The following is a 26,366-nucleotide window of genomic DNA, read 5'->3' as shown; positions in this document are numbered from 1 at the left end:
TCAACGAAATTGTGGGTGGAGCAACAACACTGCGTAGTTTGAAGTAGGCCTATAGAAGTAACCAAAAAGAAGTAGTCAAATAAAGTCTAAATTCATGAAGTATATCATGAAGTATAATAAATTAAAGTAAATAATAGTAATAATATGAGTATTAACAAATTAATCAAGTAAATCAAAAACAGTAAAATAAAAAAATGTGATCCTCTCCCCACAATTCAAAGTTAATAACCCAGTGCTGTTGATATTTTTTTAAGGTGCACACAACACACACACACACACACACACACACACACACACACACACACACACACACACACACACACACACACACACACACGTATGCACACATGTATGCACACATGTACTGTATGAATACACAAAATCAATAGGATGTTACAGTAGGCCTAAGTGCCATCCCTTAAAAGGAAAAAAACAGAACACCAGTCCAGAGACCTAAGAGCACTAGAATTAAGCAGTCTAATGGCTTCAGGGTACAGGCTATTAGAAAGTCTTGTAGTTCGTGCCTGTAATGACCTGTATCTTCTGCCTGAGGGAAGCAGTTGGAACAGGTGGTAAGCAGGGTGGTGACAGTCTTGCAAGATGTTTTGCACTCTTCGTAGACAGCGTGTGGTGTAGATTGTACCTATCTCTGGGAGAGGTGTCCCAGTGATTCTCTGTGCTGTTTTTACCACACGCTGGAGTGCCTGCTGGTCTGCTTTTGTGGAGCCAGAGTACCACACCAAAGACCCATACATCAGAACGCTGCTGATCGCACAGTTATAAAAGTTCACCAGCAGCGGTCTGGGGATGTGATAGCCTCTTAACTTCCTCAAGAAGTAAAGTCTTTGCTGGGCCTTACCCACGGCTGAGGCTATCTGTGTACCCCAGGACGGATCATCAGCCACAGTCAGTTTGGTGCCTGAGTTTTGGTTTAATAATATAAACAACAATGTTTCTGTTGTTAGGCATATGACTCAATTTAATAATGATACACATAATAATCGCGGTAAAACGGTAGTTAATCAGCGGCGGCCTGGCATTCTCAACAACAACAATAACATTTGTTTATAAATATGCCCCCCTTCACGTATGGGCGTGACGCGTTTGTGTAACGTCCTGCGTCATGAAAACACGCCTAGGCACGTACAGAGCGCAGCTACCGATGCAAGCAGAAGGGGACTGCAGCTTTGACAGCTGTTACGGTGATGTAATGTTGCCTGTTTGGTGAGTACGGATGGCGGTGTGTGCCAGGCTCTGCGGAGTGGGGCAGTCACGGAGGTGTCGGAGACGACAGAGGCCAAGTCACCAGGATCATGCCAGTGACTCTGATTTGGATATGGACGAAGAAGAAGAGGAGCGAATCGTCGGTAAATTGAAGAGCGAAGCAGGGAATGGCTGCCAGGAAAGACAGGGTGCTGCAAGGCCTGCACTGGAGACTGACGACACGGCGGCGCCGAGCAGCTCAAATGCTAACAGACTTGGATACGAGGATACGAATTGCGCTGTTCGACACAAGCCTGAATCTTTACTGGATCTTCCCCCAGAACTTCTCGTAGAAATCTTCTCTCTCTTGCCCGGTACTGCGCTGCCAAATCTCGCTCTAGTGTGCAAGAAATTCAGGCAAATACTGAACACGGAAACCATTTGGAGGAGAAGATGCACGAAGGGTAAATAAAACAAAGCGAATATGTAATCCAGTATTCTTCATTTGTGTAGACTGTTTCAATGTAAATCTGGGCTACATACCGTGGAGGGGGAATGTTGTAGGTTGCTTCTTCACCAATGGGCGCATTGACCTCTGTTTTTGTGTGTTGCATTCTGGTGATGACAAGGACTGGCTGTGGTTGTTCTTGTTGTTGAAGCTTGGAAAAGTTTGACCCCTTTACCATTTGCTGCAGTATAGACTAGATTAATTTGAAGAGACAGAGTGATGTATGGCACTTTTAATCAAGCCAATAGAATACAATAGAATGGCCCTGCAGCCTCTGTATTATTTCTATGAATCAAGCCTATCAGCCTGTGTTACATAATATGTGAACTGACAAGATAACAGTTTTTACTTTTGGTAATAATAACATGACAGTGTAGGCCTAATAACAATACTCGTAGGGCCTACCTGTCGTTTTACATTCCAACTCCAACACATGATTAGAGTAATTAAAGTGCACTACTTCCACTAATTGGTGGAAGACGGACAGTGCTGTGCCTCAGCTGTGAATGCATTTGATGTTTGACATCCCTACTTTATTTTTCTTCTCTGCAGAGTTTGGCATGAAGGAAGACCTTCGTAAGATGGAGCTGGCGGGTGTGTCCAGCAGAGAGGTATATGTCAAACGTGAGTACACTCTTGGCAGCATGCCAACGCCACCATAGCACTGGACTGGCATCAGGTACCACAGAGCTAGAGCTACGCAATCTACACAGATAAATTAGCACAATTTACACTGGTGTGCCTTTGAGAATCACTTGGTAATTATGAGCATAATTCCACAATTCTACAATTTATGTACTCCGTTTTGTACAGTGATTGCCTTAAACAAATCAGTATGACCCACAATGCTACATTTCACGTTTTGTATTGGCCCTATGCAAATCATTATAACCACAATTCTACTGCGTTGACCATACAATCAGATAAAAGGCAAATGATGTGTATTTCATTCATGCGTCTTGCTGTGGTTGCATACTCAGTAATGAAAGCAGGCCTCACATTACTGAGAGCAGTGGATAGATCATGTGGGAGGAAGTCTTAGTCACTTGCTCTTTCATTTGCTAATGGGATGGCAGGCACATGAGCGCATTCCCAACCATATCAGTCCTCAAGCAAGCAAGTTGGCCACCGGCCTTTTTCCTTCTCTTTTTGAAACTGCACTCAGCATGCAAGTTTAAGGTGGTAAGGTCGCCCAAATGTACTGTGTAACGGTGATCCTCCGTATCCTCCACAAAGTGTAGTTTTGCATTCATCATCAGATGTGTCAAGATCTTTGCTGTGCCGGTGAACAGTGAAACAGTCTGGCATGCTCATCCTCTCCCCTCCCCCCTGTGGCACGGTCCACCTATGCAGGTGTGTCGCCGCGCGTCAAGTCGGGACGTTTTATGAAGCTGCTCCCTGATTACGAGCACATGGATTATCGGGATGTGTACACACGCTGTATGTACAGCACACTCCTCCGCTCTGTGCATACGCTGCATGGGTGTGACTTTCTTGGGTGTGGCTTTTTCTTGTCACACGGAAGACAAGTGTGGTGTTGGTTGTTTCAGCCGTGTTGGTTGTTTGATGTCATTTTTTTTGTTTCATAGACTCCCGTATGTTACACTACATTGACACAGTAAAAAAAACCACTTTAATATTTTATGTATTGTGGATATGTTTTTCTTTCGTCCACCTTTCGTGTCTTGACTAATTCCACTTGCACTTCCTACTGTTTTTAACTCATACGTTGTCATGAATGAGTCGTTCTGCCATTGGCTAGTATTCTCCATTGGAATATATTGCAGATGCCTTTGTTTTCCGTTGACCCAAGACAATTGCCAAAAGTATCTTTCCATGACCTCTGTTTTCAATTGTACAGTACATAGACCCTTATTGCATGTCTTTATCTTACAAACGTTTGCAGGAATTCTATAGAAGTTCAAGTCTTGCTCTAAGTGTTATATAATTGGCTATTACAACACCTTAGACTCTGTTGCGCCGGGAAGTTCATAGCAAGTTTACTAACACTGAAAATCACCTACATGACTAGTTATTTTCAGATTGTCACTTGGTCGCAAACAAAGATCCTCAAACATTTTCATGTGATCTACCTGAGCAAATGCCTCTTAGTATAGCCTCAATCACACCAGAACTATCCCTGAAGCTAAAAGAGTCTCTACAAAAGAGCACTTAAAATGCTTGTCACGCCTTGCTGACTAATCAAATGGCCCTCCTATGAGGCTCAAATAGTAAGGAAAGGTACAGAGCACTGTACAGTGTCCATCTCATGTCATTGTAATGCCCTTGTCATGTCTTGCCTTTCTCAACAGTGCTGTACCCGTACAGACACATCCTGGGGCTCTGGCAGCCAGATATCGGGCCTTATGGCGGACTGCTCAACGTGGTGGTAAGATGATGCATCCCTTGAAAGGAAAATTAACTAAGAAATATCTGTACACTGTAGAAGAGCCCTTTCTGGGACACAGTGGCACACTATAATAATAATAACAACAACAACAACAACAACAACAACTATATACAATGCACAATATAGGCGCCTTGCCTATGAGGAGCCAGATTAGAATCTGGTTTGGGTCATTTCCCAACCTGAATCCCTCTCTCTCTCCCAACCTTTTTCGGTCTTCTCTCTCTACCTATTTACCTATCTACCTATAGTGTGCAGATACTTCTTTCCCATTTCCGTTTTATGCATTCAACTATATCCAGCACTTGTAACAAAACTTTTTTGTACTAAATTAATTAATCTGTGTCTTAGAATGGACATATCCTCTCTCAGTCTCTCAGGGCAGTAAGACCAAAGCAGGTTACATTCTTCAGTCACACTCCACTGGCCTGGGTCCGCCCATACATCCTATGGCATCACACGAAATTTTGCGACCCAGCTGGCTATCCCCCTGTCCTGGGCCAGATTAAGATTGCCTGCGCTGCCCCTAGGCTGCAGCCTTAGCCTGTGTGTTAATCCGGCCCTGCCCCTGTCCCCTCTTTAACCATTGGGCCTATGGCTGTTGTTGGTGTCCTACAGGTGGATGGGCTGTTCATTATCGGCTGGATGTATCTGCCTCCGCATGATCCCCGGGTGGAGGACCCCATGAGACGCAGGCCCCTGTTCCGCATCCACATGTGGGAGAGCAGCCGGGCCAGCGTGGAGTGCATGTACGGACACAAGGGGCCTCACAAAGGAGACATCCAGGTACGTGTGTCTTTCTACACATCACTTTTTATGGGCTTCTGTCTAGGGATGTTAACCCATTGATGCCTGATGTTGCGTTGCGCAACATTGGCCCTGGCGCTTGGAGCTGCATTAATTTTTTTTTAAGACAATTTTATTAAAAATCTCTGTTTGTTTGAGATGAATGAACACATTCTAATGAACGATGAGGGTCTTAGCATCTAAATGCAACTTAGTGCATATTTCTATGTGCTTCAGAAGCTGAGATATTTAGGTTTTTTATAGGATGAGGGCAGCTTTTCTTAAAAAAGGGCATTCAGCACCCTTTTTGCAGGTGCCTTAGGCGTCAATGGGTTAACCGGTAGTCGACCGTATTAAAATGTTCTGCCACCGGTTAACCGCCCCCCATCCCCCGCACACACGTGTTATTGGTGTTGTGTTGTATGGGGCGATATGATCACTCAATATCTAAAAATGATAAATGTGAGCATGAGCCGTCCCATGGCGGAATTTATGAAGCGCAGCCACAGCACAGAGCCAACAGTTTACCGGTTGCTATAGTGACTATTTGTATGCCGCTGGACATGACGGGTCCTGTCTGCGCAGCAAAAAAAAAGAGGCTAAGATTACCAGTTAACCACTGGTTAATGAGGCTCAGTAGCCGGTTAAGATTTTTTTTACATTTTCGCCATCCCTACTTCTGTCTGTGCCTTTATTGCCGCTAGAGCAGATGAGGAAGAGAGACAGGAAGTAATTGGTAGAGAGCGAGAGATAGGATGGGGCTGGGCAATGTCCCAGGACAAATAGCGCAAGTAGTCAGTTTATGGTTAGACGCATTAGCATGACATGTCACAGCACTCCCAACATACAGGTGTATTGATGTGAAGGGTAGTTATGATAAAAGACACACAGGTGTATTGATGTGAAGGGTTGCTATGCTATGAGAGACACACACTTGTTTAACCATAATGCAATAAAAAGCTGTGGATGAAATAGCTGGAACTGGAACTGCACTGATACATGAATAGTACCGATATTACCTCACAGCAGATGAATGTCATTTATTATGCATGAAAGCAATGTTTATGGGTGGTTGACGTTTAAGGGCGTAACGCAAAAAATTCAATTCCTGAAAAAAAATGATGGGAAAATTTTGAAAAAAGAGAGAAAAAAATAAAGATCATAGTGGTCTGTGGAATTTCGCCTAATTTTTGCCATTTTTGGGATAATGTGGCCTGTGGTGTGACATCCTTGGTGTGACATTTCTGTAAGATACAATAAAATTATTCATATTCTGCACAAACATATCCCCCATGCTCTTTGTACTATTGTTCCTTTAACCCCCACCCCACACACACACTACTACCCATCCGCACCCCACACACACACTACTACCCACCCGCAGCCCACCCCCACCCACACACGCCTATGCATTGTACAGGTAGATTACTGTGATTTCATTGCATGATTTCATTGTATTACTTGTAATAATTGTGTGAATGTGACAGATAAATCTCCTGACATCCTTATATCCTTGCATGATACATGAAAAACAAGTAAGGATTGAGTAACACATCGCATAAGCATGTCACACCACATGGCATGAAGTCACATCACAGGACATCACATCACACTACATTTTAATCCTTTTGTATACATGACTGACCTCTGAGATCATGCTAACTAGATAATGATATTGTGTTTAATCTTAATATGTGTTTTCATTTATAAAAAACTTTTGTCCCCTTCTATAAGAGCAGTCACATCACAGGACACCATAAAATGAACCTAAGCATTGCGTGACAGAAACATTGCAATATGTAGACATATTAAGAGGTGAAGGGTCACCTTAAACTTCCAGACCACTCTCTAATAGCTGAGGTACTGACTGGTTAGGAGCCTGTCCTTAAGACCCTTGTAGTTGGCCTTGCAGCTGCCTGTTCATCAACATTGACATGCATGTCACCCCACAGGACACAATTTGTGTTACGGAATGGAACTTGTAGTTAATATTACGGTCTTGATTTTTTTCCACATTCACATATCTTAATATCAAGTTAAAATTTATGGAATCATGCCAAATGCTTCATGCATTATTCAAAATGCTGTTGGTTAATTTATATAAATAAAAGTTTTGTAGGTTTTTAACCAATGTTACGAAAAAACAAGGCTCCCACCCTTATGTTGGAAAGTTACCTGTTTAGTGTAAGAAATACGATGTGTAGACTGTGTGCAGTCTTGAATTATGTGAACTACCCTCTAATCCACAGTTTGTGTTCCGTCCTCAGATTGTGAAAAAAGATGAGTTTTCCACTAAATGCAATCAGACTGATCACCACCGCATGCCTGGAGGACGGCAAGAGGTAAATATGAAATGAAAGGGTGATGAAAGAACGATACAGCACCATTTCTTGAAATAATCTTAATTTACTCCTCCTCTTGAGTTAAATAATGGAGTTGTACCTTTCCTTGTGTTCTTCCGGCAGTACTCTTACATGGCATTTACACTAGACTTGTCTTATCTTATCTTATCACTCGGGTGGTATGGTCAGAATTTTACGTCAACAACATGAAAACATGGATCCACCCTGCCTTGTATCAACGGTTCAGGCTAGTGGTGTAGTGGTGTAGGGATATTTTCTTGGCTCAGTGTGGGCCCCATGGTATCAATTGAACTTTGTTGGAATGCCACAGCCTATCTGAGTACTGTTGCAGGGAGATAAGGTAGTCCTGAAGGCAAAAGGGGGTCCAGCACAGCACTAGGAAGGTGTACCTAGTAAAGTGGCCGGTGAGTGTAGATAACATATTATTAACAGAGAGTGACTGACAGTGAGCCTGTCAGTTTGTGAGCTTTGTTACTTCCACCCCGTCTGTATAGGCATTATAGGCTGTATTCTACAATTATCTGCTCATCTGGTTTAAACCAGTTACAATATGTTTACCTTCGCCAAGACAAAGTCGGCGAAGGTTATGTTTTGACCGCCGTGTATTTATTTATTTATTTATTTATTTATTTGTGAATATGTTTGTTTGTTTGTATGTACTTCGTATAACTCAGTCAGAACTGAGCCGATTTTTATGAAATTTGGTGGGATGATTGGTCATGACCCAAGGAACAATCGATTAGTTTTTGGGAGTGATTGGGTCAAAGGTCAAAGGTCAAGGTCAAAATGTTTGTTTGTACTTCGTATAACTCAGTCAGAACTGAGCCGATTTTTATGAAATTTAGTGGGATGATTGGTCATGACCCAAGGAACAATCGATTAGTTTTTGGGAGTGATTGGGTCAAAGGTCAAAGGTCAAGGTCAAAATGTTTGTTTGTACTTCGTATAACTCAGTCAGAACTGAGCCGATTTTTATGAAATTTAGTGGGATGATTGGTCATGACCCAAGGAACAATCGATTAGTTTTTGGGAGTGATTGGGTCAAAGGTCAAAGGTCAAGGTCAAAAACATAAATTGAGCCGATTTTTATGAAATTTAGTGGGATGATTGGTCATGACCCAAGGAACAATCGAATACTTTTTGGGAGTGATTGGGTCAAAGGTCAAAGGTCAAGTTCAAGGTCACGAAAAGGTCAAAAACGTAAATTCAGCCGATTTTTATGAAATTTACTGGGATGTTTGGTCATGACTCAAGGAACAATCAATTACTTATTGGGAGTGATTGGGTCAAAGGTCAAGGTCAAGGTCACGAAAAGGTCAAAAACGTTTTTCTTTGCCAAGCACTACATGCCAGAACAACGTGTGCATGCGGAATTGAGTAAGAGGTCAAGACTGGGCCAAATATGTAATATTACGATATTCTGGTTCAATTTAAATGAAACTAACACCAAAATTTGGAGAATGTTATGCCCCACACTCTGAAGATGGCCAGAAAAAAATAAGTGGCGTAGGCGAAGGTTTGCGCTCTACCGAGTGCCCATTCTAGTTGAATGTATGTATTTATATATGAAGCCATATCATATTATATCTGCTCAACTGGTCTTTTGGAGGTTTATTTTAAACCAAAATGGAGGTTTACCTGAAACCAAATTGTGTGTGTGTGTCTGTGTCTGTGTGTGCTCGTGTGTGTGTGTGTGTGTGTGTGTGTGTGTGTGTGTGTGTGTGTGTGTGTGTGTGCGTGTGCGTGTGCGTGTGCGTGTGCGTGTGCGTGCGCGTGCGTGTGCGTGTGCGTGTGCGTGTGCGTGTGCGTGTGCGTGTGCGTGTGCGCGTGCGCGTGCGCGTGCGCGTGTGTGTGTGTCCACAGGAGTTTAGGACTTGGCTAGAGGAGGAGTGGGGCCGGACGCTGGAGGATATCTTCCATGAGCACATGCAGGAGCTCATTCTCATGAAGTTCATCTACACCAGTCAGTACGAGTAAGTCAACTACACACAGCGCTAACATCAGACAGTACCAGCAAGTCCACTACACACAGCACTAATATCACCCAGTATGAGTAAGTCAACTACACACATTAACACCAGCCAGTACGAGTAAGTTATACAGTGCTTACACCAGTGTTTCCCAACCACTGTGCTGCGGCACACTAGTGTGCAGTGAGAGAACGTCAGGTGTGCCGTGGAAAATTCTTGGGGATTTTTTTTGTTAGTTTTTTTGTGAATTCAAAAAATTAAAGCAAATAATGCCTATGTCATTTTCTAGTAGCCTAGTGTCTGCTGTTGACTGGCGTCCTAAGCATGAAATAATTCCTTATCACTAGGTGGCAGCAGGTAGCGAATTGCGTTGATGTATCTTCAGTAGCCCTAACAAAAAACGTCCATCAGCTGCTAGTCAAAACAATCCTCCTGACGTGACTGATAGTTAACTTTGCTAGCGCTGTTTCTTCATAAATTAGGTCAGAAAACCAAAACCTACCCTGCAACAGATTCGTGTTTTGCTTACAACCTAACTGAAAAGTTAAACGAGTGAGGTGGTGGCATGATTGAGCACACAACGTAGTTTGTTGGTCCGCGTGCTTTCTAGTCGAGTGTGAGGATGCCAAGACCCTTCAAGCCAGACTATCCAACTGCTGGTAAGCATAATTAGCCCGGTTTTAGGGAAAGGAGAAAGCGATTACCTCCTGTTACCTCGCGGGGAAACTTGCACCTTTGTCACAAACACCCCAGGCACAATTTCCAATCAGTTTTTAATAATATGACCGTAATATCTTGCATTTGAAAACATGAGATTTCCGCTTTGAGTTCATAGAGCGCTGTCAAACTGTCCGACTTCTTCTGACAGACCTCGTCCTTTTGCAGCGCTGTGATTGTGGTCAAACAGCATTTTAGGGCGGGCCTTAGCCAAAGGTGAAAGACGCATAGGTTTCACATTAAGATTAAGTGAGTAAAATATATAGAGATTGATATTTGTACATATGCATCTTCATAATGTAACAGTGAAATATTTCCCAAATGTTGCTACTGTCAGAATAAGCATTATTTTCTGTATTCCTGCTAATAGAATGCTTTTGGACAGAATAACAATTTGTAAATTGTAGGCCTACTTTGAAGTGTATAGCTTCTTTAAGAAGTGAACATTAAGTGCACTTTTTATTTGAAAGAGGAAATATAAAATATGACTAAAAAATACAGTTTTGTGTTTATTTGATTGCTATTCAAGACACTTTGTAGCCGCCTATATTAACAATATAGTCATTCTTATCAGAGAATATTTTGTTTTCATTATTTCATCATTTTTGGTTGGTAGTGTGCCGCGAGATTTTTTCAAGGGAAAAAGTGTGCCTTGGCACAAAAAAGGTTGGGAAACACTGGCTTACACTATGTAGTACTTACACCAGCCATGTAGTGCTTCATGCAGTACTTACTCCAGACAGTTCAAGTAAGTCCACTTTACACAGTCCTTACACCATGCAGTTTTAGTAAGTCCACTTTACACAGTCCTTACACCATGCAGTGTTACTCGCTTGTGTAAGTACTATAAAATGGACTTAAAATGGACTATGAGTAAGTGAACTTAATGCGCTGCTTACAGCAGGCAGTATTATAGTAGAATAGCATGCATAATTATTAGGCAAACATTATTTGGGCTATGTTGTTCATTTTAAACATGAAAACCATGAAAACCTATCGGATTTAAGCATTCCAGATAATGCACATTTGTGTGTAGGAGATGTTGTGATCTAAGGAGCTCAACGTCCCAATTCAGTTGTGCATAATTATTAGGCAACTTTGGGAAATGGGCCACACAAAAGCAATGTAACAAACAGTGAAAAAGTCTGCAAACGATTTCAAAGTGTTCCAGAGGGATGTGGGTGGCTGTATTAACATTACCAAGATATTGGTCACGTGATCACAGGACTACCAAGCACACCATTGCAAAGGGTAGGGCAGTCATGGATAAGCGGTTAGAGCGGTAGACTTGCAGCCCAAAGGTTGCTTGTTCGACTCCTGACCATACCTGTCAACTTTGAGCTATTCTGAAAATGTTCTAAAGGCCAAATTCTGACAGTCAGCGGGATGACGGAGACGGATCGGACGGTGCGTTCTACTCTGCTTTTCATAACAGCGCGCGTGCAAAGACAGCCCTGTCTAAAATCCCTCAGCACACGTTTTGCAGCGTGGAAAAACAATGAAATGAAAACAAAACAATGAAATGAGCGCAATGAGTTTCTTCTTGTTGTTTTGTCGCATAAGTTGTCTGTTCGTGCAAAACTTCGTGCTGGTACAGGTTGTGATTAGGTTAATCGCATGATTCGCTGTTCTGAGGCTGTTTTATGCGTTGCATGAACTGACGGTTTCTGAGGAAAAGACTGGGCGCACAAGCGCTACGGAGCTCGAGGGTGACAGCTCGTATTTTCAAGGAACTTGAATTCTTGGTGGCATCTGACATACAATCTTCTGGCAGATAGCTTGATAAGCAAGACTCTCTGTCTCTCTCTTCAAGAGGGGTTGTGGTTCATCGGGCTAACTGGCGCCGTGGGGTGGGTATAATTGCTGGACCGATGGTGTTTTTTGATAATGTGAGAAAAAAATTCTAATCGGGAAGAAATCGGGAAATAAGTCAAAATTAGGGAATTTCCCGGGAAATTAGGGATGGTTGACAGGTATGCTCCCGACCCTCCAGGTTGGTGGGGGGAGTAATCAACCTGTGCTCTCACCCATCTTCCCCCATGACTGAGGTACCCTGAGCATGGTACCGTCCCGCCACACTGCTCCCCAGGGGCGCCATTGAGGGCTGCCCCCTTGCACGGGTGAACCATAAATGCAATTTCGTTGTGTGCAGTGAACACTTGTGTGCTGTGGAGTGCTGTGTCACAATGACAATGGGAGTTGGAGTTTCCCAAGGGCTTTCACTTCACAAAGCCAACAAGGTCAAAAGAAACATGTCCACAAAGTAACTGCCACATATAGAGAGGAATTAAAGGTGAAACTTAAAGAAAACTATTACCTGGTAGTGCTGTCATATTCCACAACTGAAACCGGCATTGAGTGTCCAGAAGAAGTTTTTAAGCGCTCAGACACATGGCCAAGGTAAGAAATGATGAAACTAAACAACCATTCAACAAGAAGTCTAAGTCAAGACTGGGTCAAGAAATGAAAAGAAAACAAAGGTTTTATGAACCGGTGAATCTTTCCTCTTGATGGACCAGGAGGATGGCCAGGATGGTCTAACCTTGGCCATGTCTAAGTGCTGAACACCTTGTTCTGGAAACTGAATGTAGGTTTCCGTTTTGGAATATGACAGCACTGCAGAGTAATAGTTTTCTGATAGTTTCTGGTAGTTTCACCTTTTAATTATTCTTAATATTTGCCAGTTACTTGATGAACACAATTCTTGTGACCCTGTTGGCTTTATAACAGTAGGTGTGATAGGTCTGTGATCGTGTGACCAATATCTTTGCAATTTAAAGACCGCCCCATCCCTCTGGAAGACTTTTTACTAGGGCTGGGACTCGATTAATTTTTTTAATCGAATTAATCTACAGGCTTTGGAATTAATTAATCGAATTAATCACATTTTAATCACATTTAAATATCTGACTTGAGAACAGTGAAAAATTTGTTTTTTCACATGGATTTTGAATAATTACAATAAATAAGCTTAATCTAAAAATATTATACATTTTTAAAAGAAGGGAGAACTCTTCTCAATTTCAGCAGGCTGTTCACCATCAGGCGTAATACTGCCCTCCACTGGTCTAATCCAGAACTATGTAGCTATATTATACTGCGATTAATTTTTAAAATCGTGTTAATTAATTAATCGCATTGTGTGATAAATTAATCTAAATTAATGCATTAATTTCCCAGCCCTACTTTTTACAGTTTGTTAGATCTCTGTTGTGGCCCATTTTCCCAGAGCATAACAAAGATGCCTAATACTTATGCACACCTGGTGTTTGGCTCCTTAGATGACACCCTCTCTAATCACAGAAATATGCATTACCTGGCATGTTTACATCCAGCAGGTTTTCATGTTCATACAGGTAAGGGTTGGAAAATGTGCAAAAAATGGATGCTATGGTCAAAATACTTGTTTGCCTAATAATTCTGTAGCCTACACTGTGTAACATTCATCAGCCACAATGAATAAGTCAACTTCACACAGTGCTTGAAGTTTATGAATACAGTCAACTTCACATGTTCCTTACACCAGCCAGTATAATGGTTTTTTGGTACAGATATAAAGAATTATAGCATTTATTTTTGGAAACAGCATCTCACTCACAGCACAACATAGCAATGGACTGACTATAAGCAAAAGGTTGCCCTCAGCCTATAAAAACCTGAATATCTCAGCCTCTGAAGCACATGAAAACGTGCAATAAGTTGCACTTGAACACCAAGACCCTCATCTTGCATTAGAATGTGTTCATTCAACTCGAATATATCAAGATTTTTAATAAAATTGTCTCAAATCTCATGAGCCTGAATGTTGCGTCATGTTGTGCAACGCAACATCCAGCATCAATGGGTTAATGACTTTTCCTCTGGATGGTTGTCTCCTCTTACAATGTTCCATAGAAGTAGAAGGAATTACTTTGAAAAGCCTTTCATACGAATGTCAATCCATTCAGCATTAAACTAACAAATTCTTGTTCTTACTTCTCCCAGTGACTGCCCAACATATCTGTCACTCAACATTCAGATAACTGTCTTTATCCCGCTTCTCCCAGCAATTGCCTGACGTATCGGCGCATATACCTCCCTCCGCACCTGCCGTCTGACCTGCTGCCTCCGGGCCTCTTCAAGGGCACCTATGGCAGTCATGGCCTGGAGATAATCATGCTGAGCTTCCACGGGGCCTGCGCCAAAGCCACCAAACTCACCGTAAGCCCTCTCCCTTTCTTTGCACACACTGAGGACGGCTTCAGGCCAAACACTGTGTAACCTGGACATGGTGTGTTAAACATCTCAGGAGAGAACAGGCAAGAGAGGACGGTCTTTTTCTATGCTGTCCTCTCCCTCATTTCACATTACATTACATGACTTCAGTGGTACAACTCAGAAGGTTTAAGCAGATCTCTGACATTACATCAATTATGAAAGTGACATACACTTTTCTTTCTGCAGATATAGGGTATTGATTACAACCCCTGGGGCTAGGTGGCACTTCAGCCATGTGCTGTGTCTTAAATGGCGCAGTTCTGTCAGTGCACTGACAGTTAGTGCATCGTGTACAGAGTGACGTGCGCTGTTGTTTATGGCTGGTGAGGCACTGACTTTTCCAATATCAGATTTTCAAATATACAGCTACAGTATTAGTAAATATTTGCCAAATAGGCCTACCGATAAGTTTCATATGTCATAGCTTTCTTAACATAAGGTAGGCCTACACATAGGCGGCGCTACAGCAAGACTGTTGGGGAAGCTTTAAAAAAACAAAAAAACAAAAAAAACAAACAAACAAAAAAAAAAACGTCATCGGAGAAACGGAACATTTCCATGCGCAACTGCAACACATATCCATTCTGGCTATTATATGTTAAAACGGCTTGCCATATGCTCGTGCCGTGCGCCAATGGAGCTCTCAAATGCAACAGGCACACACACGCACACACACACACACACTGAAGGCAGGGGAGGAAGACGGCTAGTTGCCAGACCATGGACTATTATCTCCCAAAAATGTCTCGAGCAATCAAATCATACACCCGAATGTCCACACCTTTGTTTCTATTGACATTTTCATGCGCTATGTCACTCTACCTCCATCAGACCGGTATCAAAACTCGCAATCAAACTCGCAAAACTAATGACGAGGCAAAATGCGCACACACCGGGGGGAGACAGGAGAGCAAAGAAGCCAGCTGATTGACCATAGGTATATTACCATGGCCAAAAATATCATATTGGTCTATCATATCCAACAGACATATCAGATGTCAGTTTTGCAGCCCAAATAATACAAATATGCTGTGATTTTGAATTTCTAGTTGAAGTAGCTTGTAATGATGTAGTTCGCTACATTTTACAGATGGAGCTAGCTTAATATTTCTATTGGATGTAGCTTGTCTAGTGGAGCTAAATGTTAGCTTACTACTAGGTTCTACAAGTAGCTTGCGCAGCCAGACACTGTTCTCGCTGCCTCGCACTGTACACTGTTCACTCCACTCACACGCAGATGCCCAACAAACACAAGCGAATCTACACACATCACATTACATATGGTAACTAAACCACCCGGGCAGCCCACCATGAATTCAGGAAAGGTGTGCATTTTTGAAAGTGGTAATAGCTTGGTGACAGGATAGCACAGGTGCTTTCCTTTTGAAGTGAGGGCTAGTTAGACGGAAGACAAGTAGACAACATCGATAACAACATTGCCACCAAATAGTAAACTTAGTGCTTCGGCGAGCACATCAGGGGGAAAACGGATTTCCTACCTTATTCTGTCCTGTTAATTCCTGTTACTTGAAGCTCTTAGTTTCGTTATGAAATCCACTTCCATGGTAGCAGTCAAAGTGAACAAGCTAGCCAACACTAATGACACGAACCGACTGAACTTCAGATTCGCTATGACGTAACTGCCAGCAAGACTCTCAATGCCAGAATGAGATTGCGGCCAGACTGCTGCTGGCCTCACCACTGTATCTTTCAGTGGGCGTTATGCCAAAGCGTTCAGAGTAAAGAAATGATAATCACACGTAGAAAATAGTAAAAAATTATCAGGAAAATGAGGGCACACCATACATATTTCTATTAAGTGTATAAAAACGTTTAATACAATATTACCAGGTTGCATACACAGAACGAGCAAAATGGTGCATGAGCACAAGCTTGTTAACGTGGGATTGCGCAATCCGGCGTGAGGCAAACAAGGAGTTGCTGCATCTCATCATTCTCATAGGGTTGGTGAGGCACTGCCTCCCCTGCCGTATTGGAGCGCACGTGCATCGTGTACAGAGTGCTCTAGGGTCTTCAGTGCATGGTGTGGTTGGAGAGTTTGGGCTCTATGCTCTGTGCCCTTACTGGAAGTGACAGGTTAGCATAGCATTAGCTCGCCAGAATATCAGTTAGCTACTATTTACATTAAACAGCGTCTTGTGCTTGTATTTACATTTCCTTCCGCCCAAATGGCAACTATCTGGCATACAATACTTGGCTTGACATGAAAAGGTTGGTGTCTCAGCAACATTACTTGCAGAATTAAGAGACTGTTGACCAAACTCTTCTACTGAACCAAACACCGCGTTTCTTCCGTTGCGTTAACAACATGGCGGCCGTGTAGTGCATCCAGTCTCCATTATTCAAGCACTGCCTTCCTGACTGTTGTTAGGCCATCATCTAGGCATTTTCAGTGCACCAAATTCACCAAAATTGCCCTACACACTGAAACACAGTGCCCGTCCAGAAGTGCCCGAAGTGCACAAGTGCGCCATTTGAGACACGGAAATGGACTTCAGAGCCATTAAAGGCCATGACTGCCTTCCCTCCTTCTGCCCTCTAGCCTCATGGTGGTCAGAGCTGTCCAGCAATGTACAGGGCGATTAGATTATTTATTACATCTCGGGAATGTTGCCTCAGATCAGCTGTGGAACCATTAGGCTGCATTCAACATTTGTTTGTGAATAGTGTGTATTGTGTTGTAATTTTGGTCAGAACCTTTTGATAATGCCAGACATGCGATTACTTCATGCCTAGTGCCCTGAGCTGGGTACAGTGTGGGTACTGGGCTGGCGTTGTGGCGTTGAGCTGCCACTGTTTTCAACTGGGTCAGATTACAGCTCAGAGAAACTGATGAGGGATTATCACAGGGTTTAGAGATATAATTAGAGATGCTAGGCTTTTTTACACCCATACAGCACTGCCCAGCCCAGCCATCTTCAGTCCTGCAAGAGATATCTAACCAATGATTCCAGAATACTATTTAATGAAGAAGTCAAAGTAACAGTCATAACTACTGACAATAATCAAGAACAAGTCTACTTACAGTATCATACTGTAGTTTATTTTTTCAGTAATTCTGTTTTTTCTGCATATTCTGTGCTTTCAACTGTGTGTTTTGAAGTACTCGAGCACATATGGTAACCCCACGTGTCCAATTGTAAAAACATGTTGTTGGCCATTGTTTTTTTTTTTTTACCACACTATGTGAAAGTTACTCGACGGAAGTGGATCCATTTTTCAGAGAATTCAACAATGACCCCTAAATGGAAACTCAAAAAATGTTCAGCAAAATTGAGTCAATGTCAGGGTCACGGAATGGCTCAATGGGCCAAAGGGTTTGTTGTGACAAGATGAACATGTCTCAAGTGATCGTACACTAACACCTTGTTTGGTGTGAGGCTCTTAAACCTACCGTTATTTTGACTTAAAGTAGCACCAAGTAGTTTTCATCTTCGTCTACCCTTCAGGCGGGAAGTGTTATTGTCTCTCCCAGACAACAGAGAGGCAGGGTCTGCTCCTCAGTGATTGTCCACATACTGTGCCATAGCAAATTTTAAAAGTGAAGTTACAATTTGATGGACGATTGGCACGACATTGAAAACATTATTCCAGACATGGGGGAAAACACTGCCCTGCATTGCTTTTGAGATTGTGTCCTCAGTGACCCAGTGTTGTTTTTTTTAGATTGTATACTATCCTCATAAACTGATATTGCTTTTGAAAATGTATACCGTCAGTATCCTCTGTGACCTGTGCTGCTTTTGAGAGTGTATCCTCTATACCATGGGTCCCCAAACTAAGGCCCGGGGGCCGGATGCGGCCCGCCAGGCCTCTTTGACCGGCCCTCCACCTCTCTGCACCTCACAATTTGAACTGGCCCAAAGAAGAAGTGCTCACAGAAAAAAAATAATGATGAAATATATTTTTAAAATATTTCTTATAGTTTCTCAGATAGTTTCTCATCTCACTGTAATATAAACAGGCCTACCATTTCTATTGTATCACTCATAAACTGTCTATCATCATATTTTTCTTACCTTTCCTTGCTATTTTTACATGGCTATTAGAAGTTAAAAGGAATACCTGTGGTATTTCAAATTCAAAAACATTTGAAGTACTCACTTCTTTTGCAAATCACTTGTAATGATGAACTATTTTGTGCTAGAAAGTATGACTATAACAGGCAGTGGCCTAGTATACAGCCCACATGATTGATCCCGGCCCCTCATCACAGTCAGGAACGATAATGTGGCCCCCAGAGAAAAAAGTTTGGGAACCCCTGGTCTATACCATGGGTGGGGAACCTATGTCGCCGTCTTATCCGGCCCACGATATAACTTCGATGTTATGCAGTTTCACATGAAATTTGACATGTTTTGTAAAGGAATCTGAGAAATTACATTCGCAATGTAATTAAGCTACATTTTCAGGGGACCTAGTGAATGTGGGGTCTGTTGTAAAGGTGGCTACCTTCAGCAATGTTTCTGGGATGTCTGGAGTTAATAGCTTTCTTGACTTCATGTCATATCATCTCAAATGTTTTTTTCTTTAACTGGGCTATTCCAGAATGTGTATTTCATTCTTATGAAGCAATTCTTAACAGCTTCTTCCCAGCAACAATCAGGCTGATGCCAAAAAAGAACATTTGACACATACATTTTTATTCTTTTGATCTCTTTGATTTGTATCACTTTTTAAATGTATTTTGTATTTTTCCTTCTATTTATTTCTATTTATTTATTGACTCAGAGGGCCTGCACAAGAGTTCTTATGTGCTGGCAAATAAAGGTCTTTGACTTTGAACATGTTGTCCCTGTGTGTCACCACTAGGGGGACCCCAATGTGCCTGCAGGCCAGCTGACCCTGACGGTCCACCTGAACCGGCCCGTCCGCCTGCCTGACATGGAGCGCCAGTGTAGCATCGAGGAGCTGTCGGGGCTGGTGCTCGGCCTCCACGAAGAGGCGCAGGCAGAGGCACGGGTAGCGGAGGCTAGTGGAGGAGCAGGAGCAGCAGGAGGAGGAGGAGGCCTGGGTGAGAGCTCCAGGTCCAGCTCCGCTCCCATGGCCGAAGAGCAAGAAGAGGCGGGAGCAGCAGCTGTGGAGGACGTGGAGGTGGACGTCTCCCCCAGCTCAGGGGCTTCTTCAGGGACCTCTAGGCCTGCTGCGGAGCCTCAGCCATTCGTCTTGCCTCTTGGTGTGATAGCGCGCAATGAGGACTACCCTCGCTCTTGCAGAATGTGGTAAGGCTTGGCTCCCAAGCACTCTGATATGTACTGTTTATTTTGTGAGGTGGTTTATCTGACAGGACAATTTGGTGAACCGTTGACACAACATTGAAGAAAATGTTTGTTTGGGGTTTTTTTTTGTCTTGCAGTTTTTATGGGACCGGCCTCATAGCGGGTCATGGCTTCACCAGTCCAGAGCGGACCCCGGGCCTGTTTGTCCTGTTCGATGACAACCGCTTTGGCTTCATCTGGCTGGAGCTGAAGTCCTTCAGCCTGTATAGTCGCCTGACCGACCCGCTGGCTCACGCCCTGGCTCCCAACATGGAGCGCTTTGAGCTCATGCTCCACAACATGCAGTCTTGGACATCCTAATAGCTTTGCTATTCTCAGACTGTAGGCTTTCACTCCCTCATACTCAGCAAAACATGGCCAACGCACCTCCACATGCCTTCACTGCTATCTTATATATTCAACACACACACACACACACACACACACACACACACACACACACACACACACACACACGCACACACTTAGTGCATACCGTATACAGCACATGTATCCTCGTCCACACAACCTGAAACCTCCCAATAGCCACAGCAACAGCCCACAAAGAATATCACCATAGCAGCATGGCCACCGAGGATGTATAATACCAAGGCTTTCTTATCAGCTTTTTATTAATTTATTTTTGTAAACCGGACACAGTGACGACATCCCATACTGGGACTCTGGAAAAAAAACAACTAAAAAGACTATGCGTGCCTCTAATCAGGGTTGCCAATTCCGCTTGTCATAAGCAACTTTGGGCTCGTGACTTTTTTAAATGATTATTTATGTCATTTTGGGGGTTGGCCATGGACATACTCTATCTACCGCCTTCATAAAATGCACACACCCCAACTAAATTCAAAGTTAATGCCAGAGGGGTCACTGTGGAATTATTGTATTCCTAAAAAATACTAACAAATACACATTGCCAATCAGGCATGCACACTAAATCAAATCAATGATCAACAAAGAAGAAAGACCTAAATTGAGTTCATTCTGCATTGAAACAATGCATCGCTTGCACCAATCACCCCATTTTTATCTAAAAAGATTATTCCATTTTTTTTATTTTTCCCCATCCAACCCAATCATGATATTAACAGTTTATTTTTCTCATCCCACCCCATAATGATATTAACATGACCCAGCCCTTTGGTAATCATCCCAAATCTTGTTTTGTTTTTGACCACAGATGATTATGTTCCCCCCATGGTCTTCATTTTGGATTCCTTTACATCATCCTTATTTTGTCTATTTTTATGGCGGAATATGGCAACACTGGCTCTCATTTATGTTGGTGATATTTAAGGGAAGGACCTAGTTAGGCCTGTGCAGTAGAGCTCTTAAAACTGTCCTGTTTGGCTCAGAATATTATTGGGAGTCCTCTTAATTTGAATTAATCAAAATATATGTATTCAAAAGCAACTTTGCTGGTATTCTACTTAACTAAGGATCCTCTTTATATAAGATACACTTATTACGTTTTATTATTCTCCTCCCACCAATGTTAGTCTGTATTCTCTCAAGGATGTTTATTTATTTATCCCATGCATAGAGATAGTGTGAAGTAATATTCTATGGTTACAACTTGTGTAAAGAAGTAGTGGTACGCACATCCAAAGCGTAGATGCAGGACAAAAAGAGTCAAATAAAATAAAATGATATGTCCACACACTCACGCTCATGTTTGCCGTTTTATGTCACAGTGAATGTGTTTGAGCTATTCGCTCAAGATCACTTGGAAATAAAATGGCAGAATGAGTGTATATGTGCAGACATTCCATTTTATTTTAAGATTGCTACTTGTGCCATCTTGAATTTATCTGTATCGACTGTGGTTGTAGAATGCCATGTCCCAGCTGTTCTCATCTCAGTATGTCATGAAGTATATGATACTAGATATGACCAATATCTCAACCATGCTCTGTTCTGACCTCATATGATTACTTGAATACTTTTGGGGACGATTGACCTACAATTTGACTCTGTGCCCATATTGTTTAAAGGTTGAGCAAACCCAATTGGGGTCACCATAAAAGTCTACTTATTTACTCAAGATCATTCATGTCAACCAATATTTGAATCACTTGTTTTCCCTTCAGAATGTGTCACATCTGTTGCTATTTTAGTGAATGACCCCGTAACTACTGAAGTCAGATTATACAGTATGTCATGTTTGGCAGAGCTTTGAAATAGCTATTGGTAACTTGCTATAATCTGACGAGCAGTGCATGACGATTTTTTGTTTTCTTTGTTTACTTTTAAAGACAAAAAATACTTGACATGGAGTACATTTCAAGGAATTCTAATTAAGTTGACTTGGAAAAACTATGTCTGTGCTTATGTTTGATTAAAGCTGCTTTATGTGATGTAGTAAACGTGGTCCTTGTAGATGTTGTCAACCTGTGATGCCAGTTCAACATTATTAACATGTCCATAGTGACCCATCATGGTGGAACATAGTGGGGCAGATTGGCAGTACCTAGATAAAGGACTGGATGGGACTGAGACAAAAATCCTTCACAAACTAGACAGAAGGGGACGGAGACCCGATCTGCTTTTGAGATGCTGATTAAAAATGGCGTTATTGTAGCCACATCAAACACATACACGGTTATGTACAAACCCCAACTCCGGTGAAGTTGGGACGTTTGGTAAACTGAGAATAAAATCAAAATGCTATCATTTTCAAAACATTCAATACATTCCTTAGATGGAGAAAAGTGAAAAGACAACATATTAAGTGTTAAAACCGAGAAAAAATATTGTTTTAGGGGACATACTGTATGTACTCATTTCTAATTTGATAACTGCAACACGTCTCAAATAAGTTGGGACGGGGATCAGTGAAATGTTAACATCGAAATAAGATTTAAAAAAAAAACAAGGAAGAGCATTTCAAAATGAATTGTACTGATGAACAATTTGAATGTCCAGGTAGACAATCACAGAGTCACTCAGAATTAAAGATGCAGAGGGAACAATTACCATAGTTATTACATAAAGTTTTGAATTCCCTTGATTTACCGTGATTGAGTGTATATAAGACATATTTTTGTCATTAAAATCATTGTATAGGTTCATGACATCATGAAATATAGATTGGCTGTAGTCTCACTCTAGCACTCCGAGAATTACAGCTAGTGAAAACTTGACCATATTAAGGACGCTTCATGTGTGCAAATGATGGAGGGGTTTAACATTCCCCAATCCAGCCGAGCTCACTTGAAATAGAGCCAGAAGACATGGGAAACTGTCCTTTCCTTACAGAAGTCAGCAGCAGTTGCAGAAGTCAATTCTTTTTTAAAATAATAGAGTCTTGCACATCCTGTGCTACAGTGAAAATTGACCATGCAACTTGTGTTAGTGCTAACTTCAAAAGTCAGCCTCCATGATAGCATGGGGGTGCAGTAGTACATTGGTTAAGCTGTTCTAACTCACCTGTAGAATGGAATACAGTGCTGAATTAAATAAATGGGTTTTAAACAGCATGAAAAGCCACTTGTGCAATATATTTTGAAGGGAGATCTTCGATTACTGCCACATAGAAAGGTCAAATTGCATTCTGTATTAACAGTTTAACTCCAACATAAGGACCAGCAGGACATAAAAGGGCAGGTTTTGGTCAAGACCTGTCACACTGTAAGCACTACAGAAAGGAAAACATTGCAAAACATGACAAGGAATACACCTACCATTTAAGCTGTTGAAATCATGTCCAAGATAGGAATCAACACTGTTTTTATATAAAATCATCTCATCGGTTAATGCTATTAACTGTTAAGTGTTGTCTTTTGTTTTGTTTTTAGTCTTCCTCGACATTTGCTGCCTTTTATTGTCCCCGTCCCAACTCTTTTGAGACACGTTGGAATTACATATTCATAAATATCCCCCAAAACAATAATTCTGGTCAGTTTTGATGGCTGATATGTTTTCTTTCTACTGTTCTCCAACTAATGTCAGAACCAGACTTCTGAAAATAGCAGTATTTTGTTATTATTCACAATTAACCTTGCGTCCCAACTTCTATGGAGTTGGGGTTTGTAGATCTACAGACGAAGCTGGTTTGAAAGAAGGAGGGACTCAATCTAGTACCGCTACCAACCTCCCCTTTTGCTTATGGCCTGGTTCTCCGCCCAGGCCCCACCTCTCTGTAGAAGACCCCGGTGTCAGCCTAGGCAGAGTCACTTTTGGGGGGCTCCCCTTGGCAAATAAGAATATGATCTCTGAGTTGTCTTTTCGCGAGATATTGAATAAAACTTTGTATCTATCATCAAAACGTCTATTACAGTATGTCTTGCCTTGCATCGCAAGGCCACAAGCAAAAGATAGGATGGGAGGTACTATATTGAGTTGGACCCTAAGGCCGGCAACATGCTTGCTGTGATCCTTTAATTATTAATACAATTGATTGCACATACTCGCTTTAAAAGCACAAGGCCAATATGCACAATACTGGTGGTATCATCCAGGGGGCAGAGGGCAGCATGGCAATCCGGAAAATGGAAACGCAGACTGTAAGGAAAACAAAACTTGTCATAGTTTACTATTTCCCAACACGGAAAATGGCGCCATTGAGGGCTGTCCCCTTGCACGGGTGAGGCATAAATGCAATTCCGTTGTGTGCAGTGTTCACATGTGTGCTGTGGAGTGCTGTGTCACAATGACAATGGGAGTTGGAGTTTCCCAATGGGCTTTCACTTCACTTCACAGAAAGTGCAGTCAAGCTTTGACTCCCAGCCATGGACCCTATGTAGTGGGTTTAATCAAAGATTGTGTAGGAACAACCTTTCAGCTGCCTCTGGTTTAGTGGCTTAATAAGGCAAGCTCAAGACTAGCTTTTGGAGGAGAATATTGGTCAGTAATCATTATATTATGCTGACTCTGCATTGATATTATTATTATTATTATTAATAATAATAATAATAATAATAATGAAAAATATAAACAAACTCAGGATTTTGTCAGTTAATACAAGAATATGTATAAGGCATCATGGGAGATAGGTACGTTTTTTATTTATCACACTGATGCTGGATGTTGCGTTGCGCAACATTGACCCTGGCGCCTGGAGCTGCATGACGCAACGTTCAGGCTCATGAGATTGGAGATTTTTTTTTTTAAATGTTGGCATGTTGGAGCTAAATTAACACATTCAAGTTCAAGTTCAAGTAATTTTATTTGTCACATACATGGTATTGTAGTGAAATGATGATGACATTGTAATGCAAGATGAGTGTCTTTGTGTTTAAATGCAACTATTTCGTGTTTTATGTGCTTCAGAGGCTGTGATATTTTACGTTTTTATGGGCTGACAGTACCATTTCCCAAAAATGGCTTAGGCATTTAGCACCCATTTCAGTAGGTGCTTCAGGCATCAATGGGTTAAAGCATCTTTATTTATTTATTTGGCATGTTTGCCTTTATTCAGATTGGACAGTGAAAGAAGGACAGGAAATGAGTAGGAGAGAGAGAGTTGGAGAAGGATTGGCAAATGACCCGGGCAGGAATAGAACCCGGGTCACCAGTGTAGTGGCCCAGTGCCCTAACATTAGGCCATGGTAGGGCCTGAGGTAGGTAAGTTTTAATCAAAGTACATTGCTTTACGTCACATGCAAAATCTATTCCAAGTCATTAATGTTCTTGGTTGGCTTGGTTATTCCAGCTCTAGAACTAGTACCTGACCACTATCTCAAAAGTGACACTGGCACATAAATCAACTGATGATGAAAAACATGAGGCAATTGCTTCATTGCATCAACATGTTCGCTTCAGCCGAGCCAAGTACTGTAGGCCTGTTCAGTGAATCAAATGTGACATAGTGCAAAGTCCTCAAATGAGGAATCACCCCAACGAAGTTAACCCCAAATAAAGGGACTTGAACATGCAAATCTGTTGTAAAATATTTACAACACCATCGATATTCTACCTACAAGACCATATCTTTAATCCGGGCTATCGGGGGTGCTGTGGTGCAGCGCGCTGAGGCACCCGTCCATAGGAGGGCATGCTCATGGGGACCCGGATTCGGGTCTGGCCTAGGTCGTGTCTCAACCCTCCCCATTGCTCTCTCCCATTAGTTTCCTGTCCCACTCTTCACTGTCTCCGTTATAATAAAGGCAAATAGCCCGTAAAATATAACATTTGAAAAAATCAGATTATCACCCAAAGTTGATAGTATTGTTTTGGTATTTTGAAGACCAAATAGTAGGCCTACTATCTTTTTGTTGCCTTGCCTTTCCTGACTAAAACTGGGATAAGCCCAAAGAATAAGCAGAATCAGTATACCTTTGTAACACTTAAATTACTTATTAGTCCTTAGGTCGTGGGTAATAATACACAGCACGGAGATATACGATTCACAGTTCACTTTATTGACCAACGGTAATCTCACGAGACCTCTTAAATAATCCGGCCACATCATATACATTCCATTCCATATATCCTTTCGCCCTTAGGTTGACATATCCTTCCGCCCTGACCATACAGTCCCTTCACATCAACACACATCCCAATTACCATACAACAATAACAAATATAATCACAAATATAATCTTACATTCGTCCTCCTCCTGAAAAAAAGAATGTCCTCATTCCCCACAATTTTTTTTTTTTCAGTGTTAACCTGAAATGGCAAATGTATCACCCAACAACTGAAAGTGATCAATATAAAAACAATGGCATTGTCCTGTAAATTCATTAAGCTTACATTAACTGTTCAACATAGCCCACACCCTGAATTCCCAAGTAAGAGGTCGGGTAAAACCGATTCAGTAAGAGAGTTATCATACAACACTTAAAACACAGTAGGAAGTTATCACATACAACACTCATCCCAATTACCATACAACAATAACAAATATAATCACAAAT

At 41.9% G+C, this 26,366-nt stretch overlaps 1 protein-coding gene across 2 annotated transcripts; it reads left to right on the top strand.

The window, feature by feature from the left end:
• The first annotated feature begins 1,175 nt into the window (after positions 1-1,175).
• Positions 1,176-23,012, top strand: fbxo31 (F-box protein 31). 2 transcript variants are annotated; one of them, XM_063196499.1, is made up of 10 exons: positions 1,176-1,667; positions 2,264-2,335; positions 3,065-3,151; positions 4,024-4,100; positions 4,737-4,904; positions 7,172-7,246; positions 9,131-9,240; positions 14,001-14,154; positions 19,045-19,454; positions 19,589-23,012. In XM_063196499.1, the coding sequence occupies exons 1-10, from the start codon at positions 1,235-1,237 to the stop codon at positions 19,809-19,811; spliced, it is 1,809 nt and encodes a 602-aa protein (XP_063052569.1). In that variant the 5' UTR covers positions 1,176-1,234; the 3' UTR covers positions 19,812-23,012. The 2 variants fall into 2 exon arrangements, with proteins under 2 accessions (XP_063052569.1, XP_063052570.1); XM_063196500.1 differs by lacking the exon at positions 3,065-3,151.
• Positions 23,013-26,366: the final 3,354 nt, after the last annotated feature.

Source organism: Engraulis encrasicolus, chromosome 4 (genome assembly GCF_034702125.1).
Source record: "Engraulis encrasicolus isolate BLACKSEA-1 chromosome 4, IST_EnEncr_1.0, whole genome shotgun sequence".
NCBI lineage: Eukaryota > Metazoa > Chordata > Actinopteri > Clupeiformes > Engraulidae > Engraulis > Engraulis encrasicolus.
The sequence above is the reverse complement of the archived record's forward strand: the minus strand, read 5'-3'. Positions and strand labels throughout refer to the sequence as shown.

Coding starts and splice junctions, on each gene's coding strand:
- fbxo31 (XM_063196499.1), top strand. CDS start 1,235: ATGGCGGTGTGTGCCAGGCTCTGCGGAGTGGGGCAGTCACGGAGGTGT. Junction 4,101..4,736: donor GCGGACTGCTCAACGTGGTG/GTAAGATGATGC, acceptor GGTGTCCTACAG/GTGGATGGGCTGTTCATTAT. Junction 9,241..14,000: donor ATCTACACCAGTCAGTACGA/GTAAGTCAACTA, acceptor CGCTTCTCCCAG/CAATTGCCTGACGTATCGGC.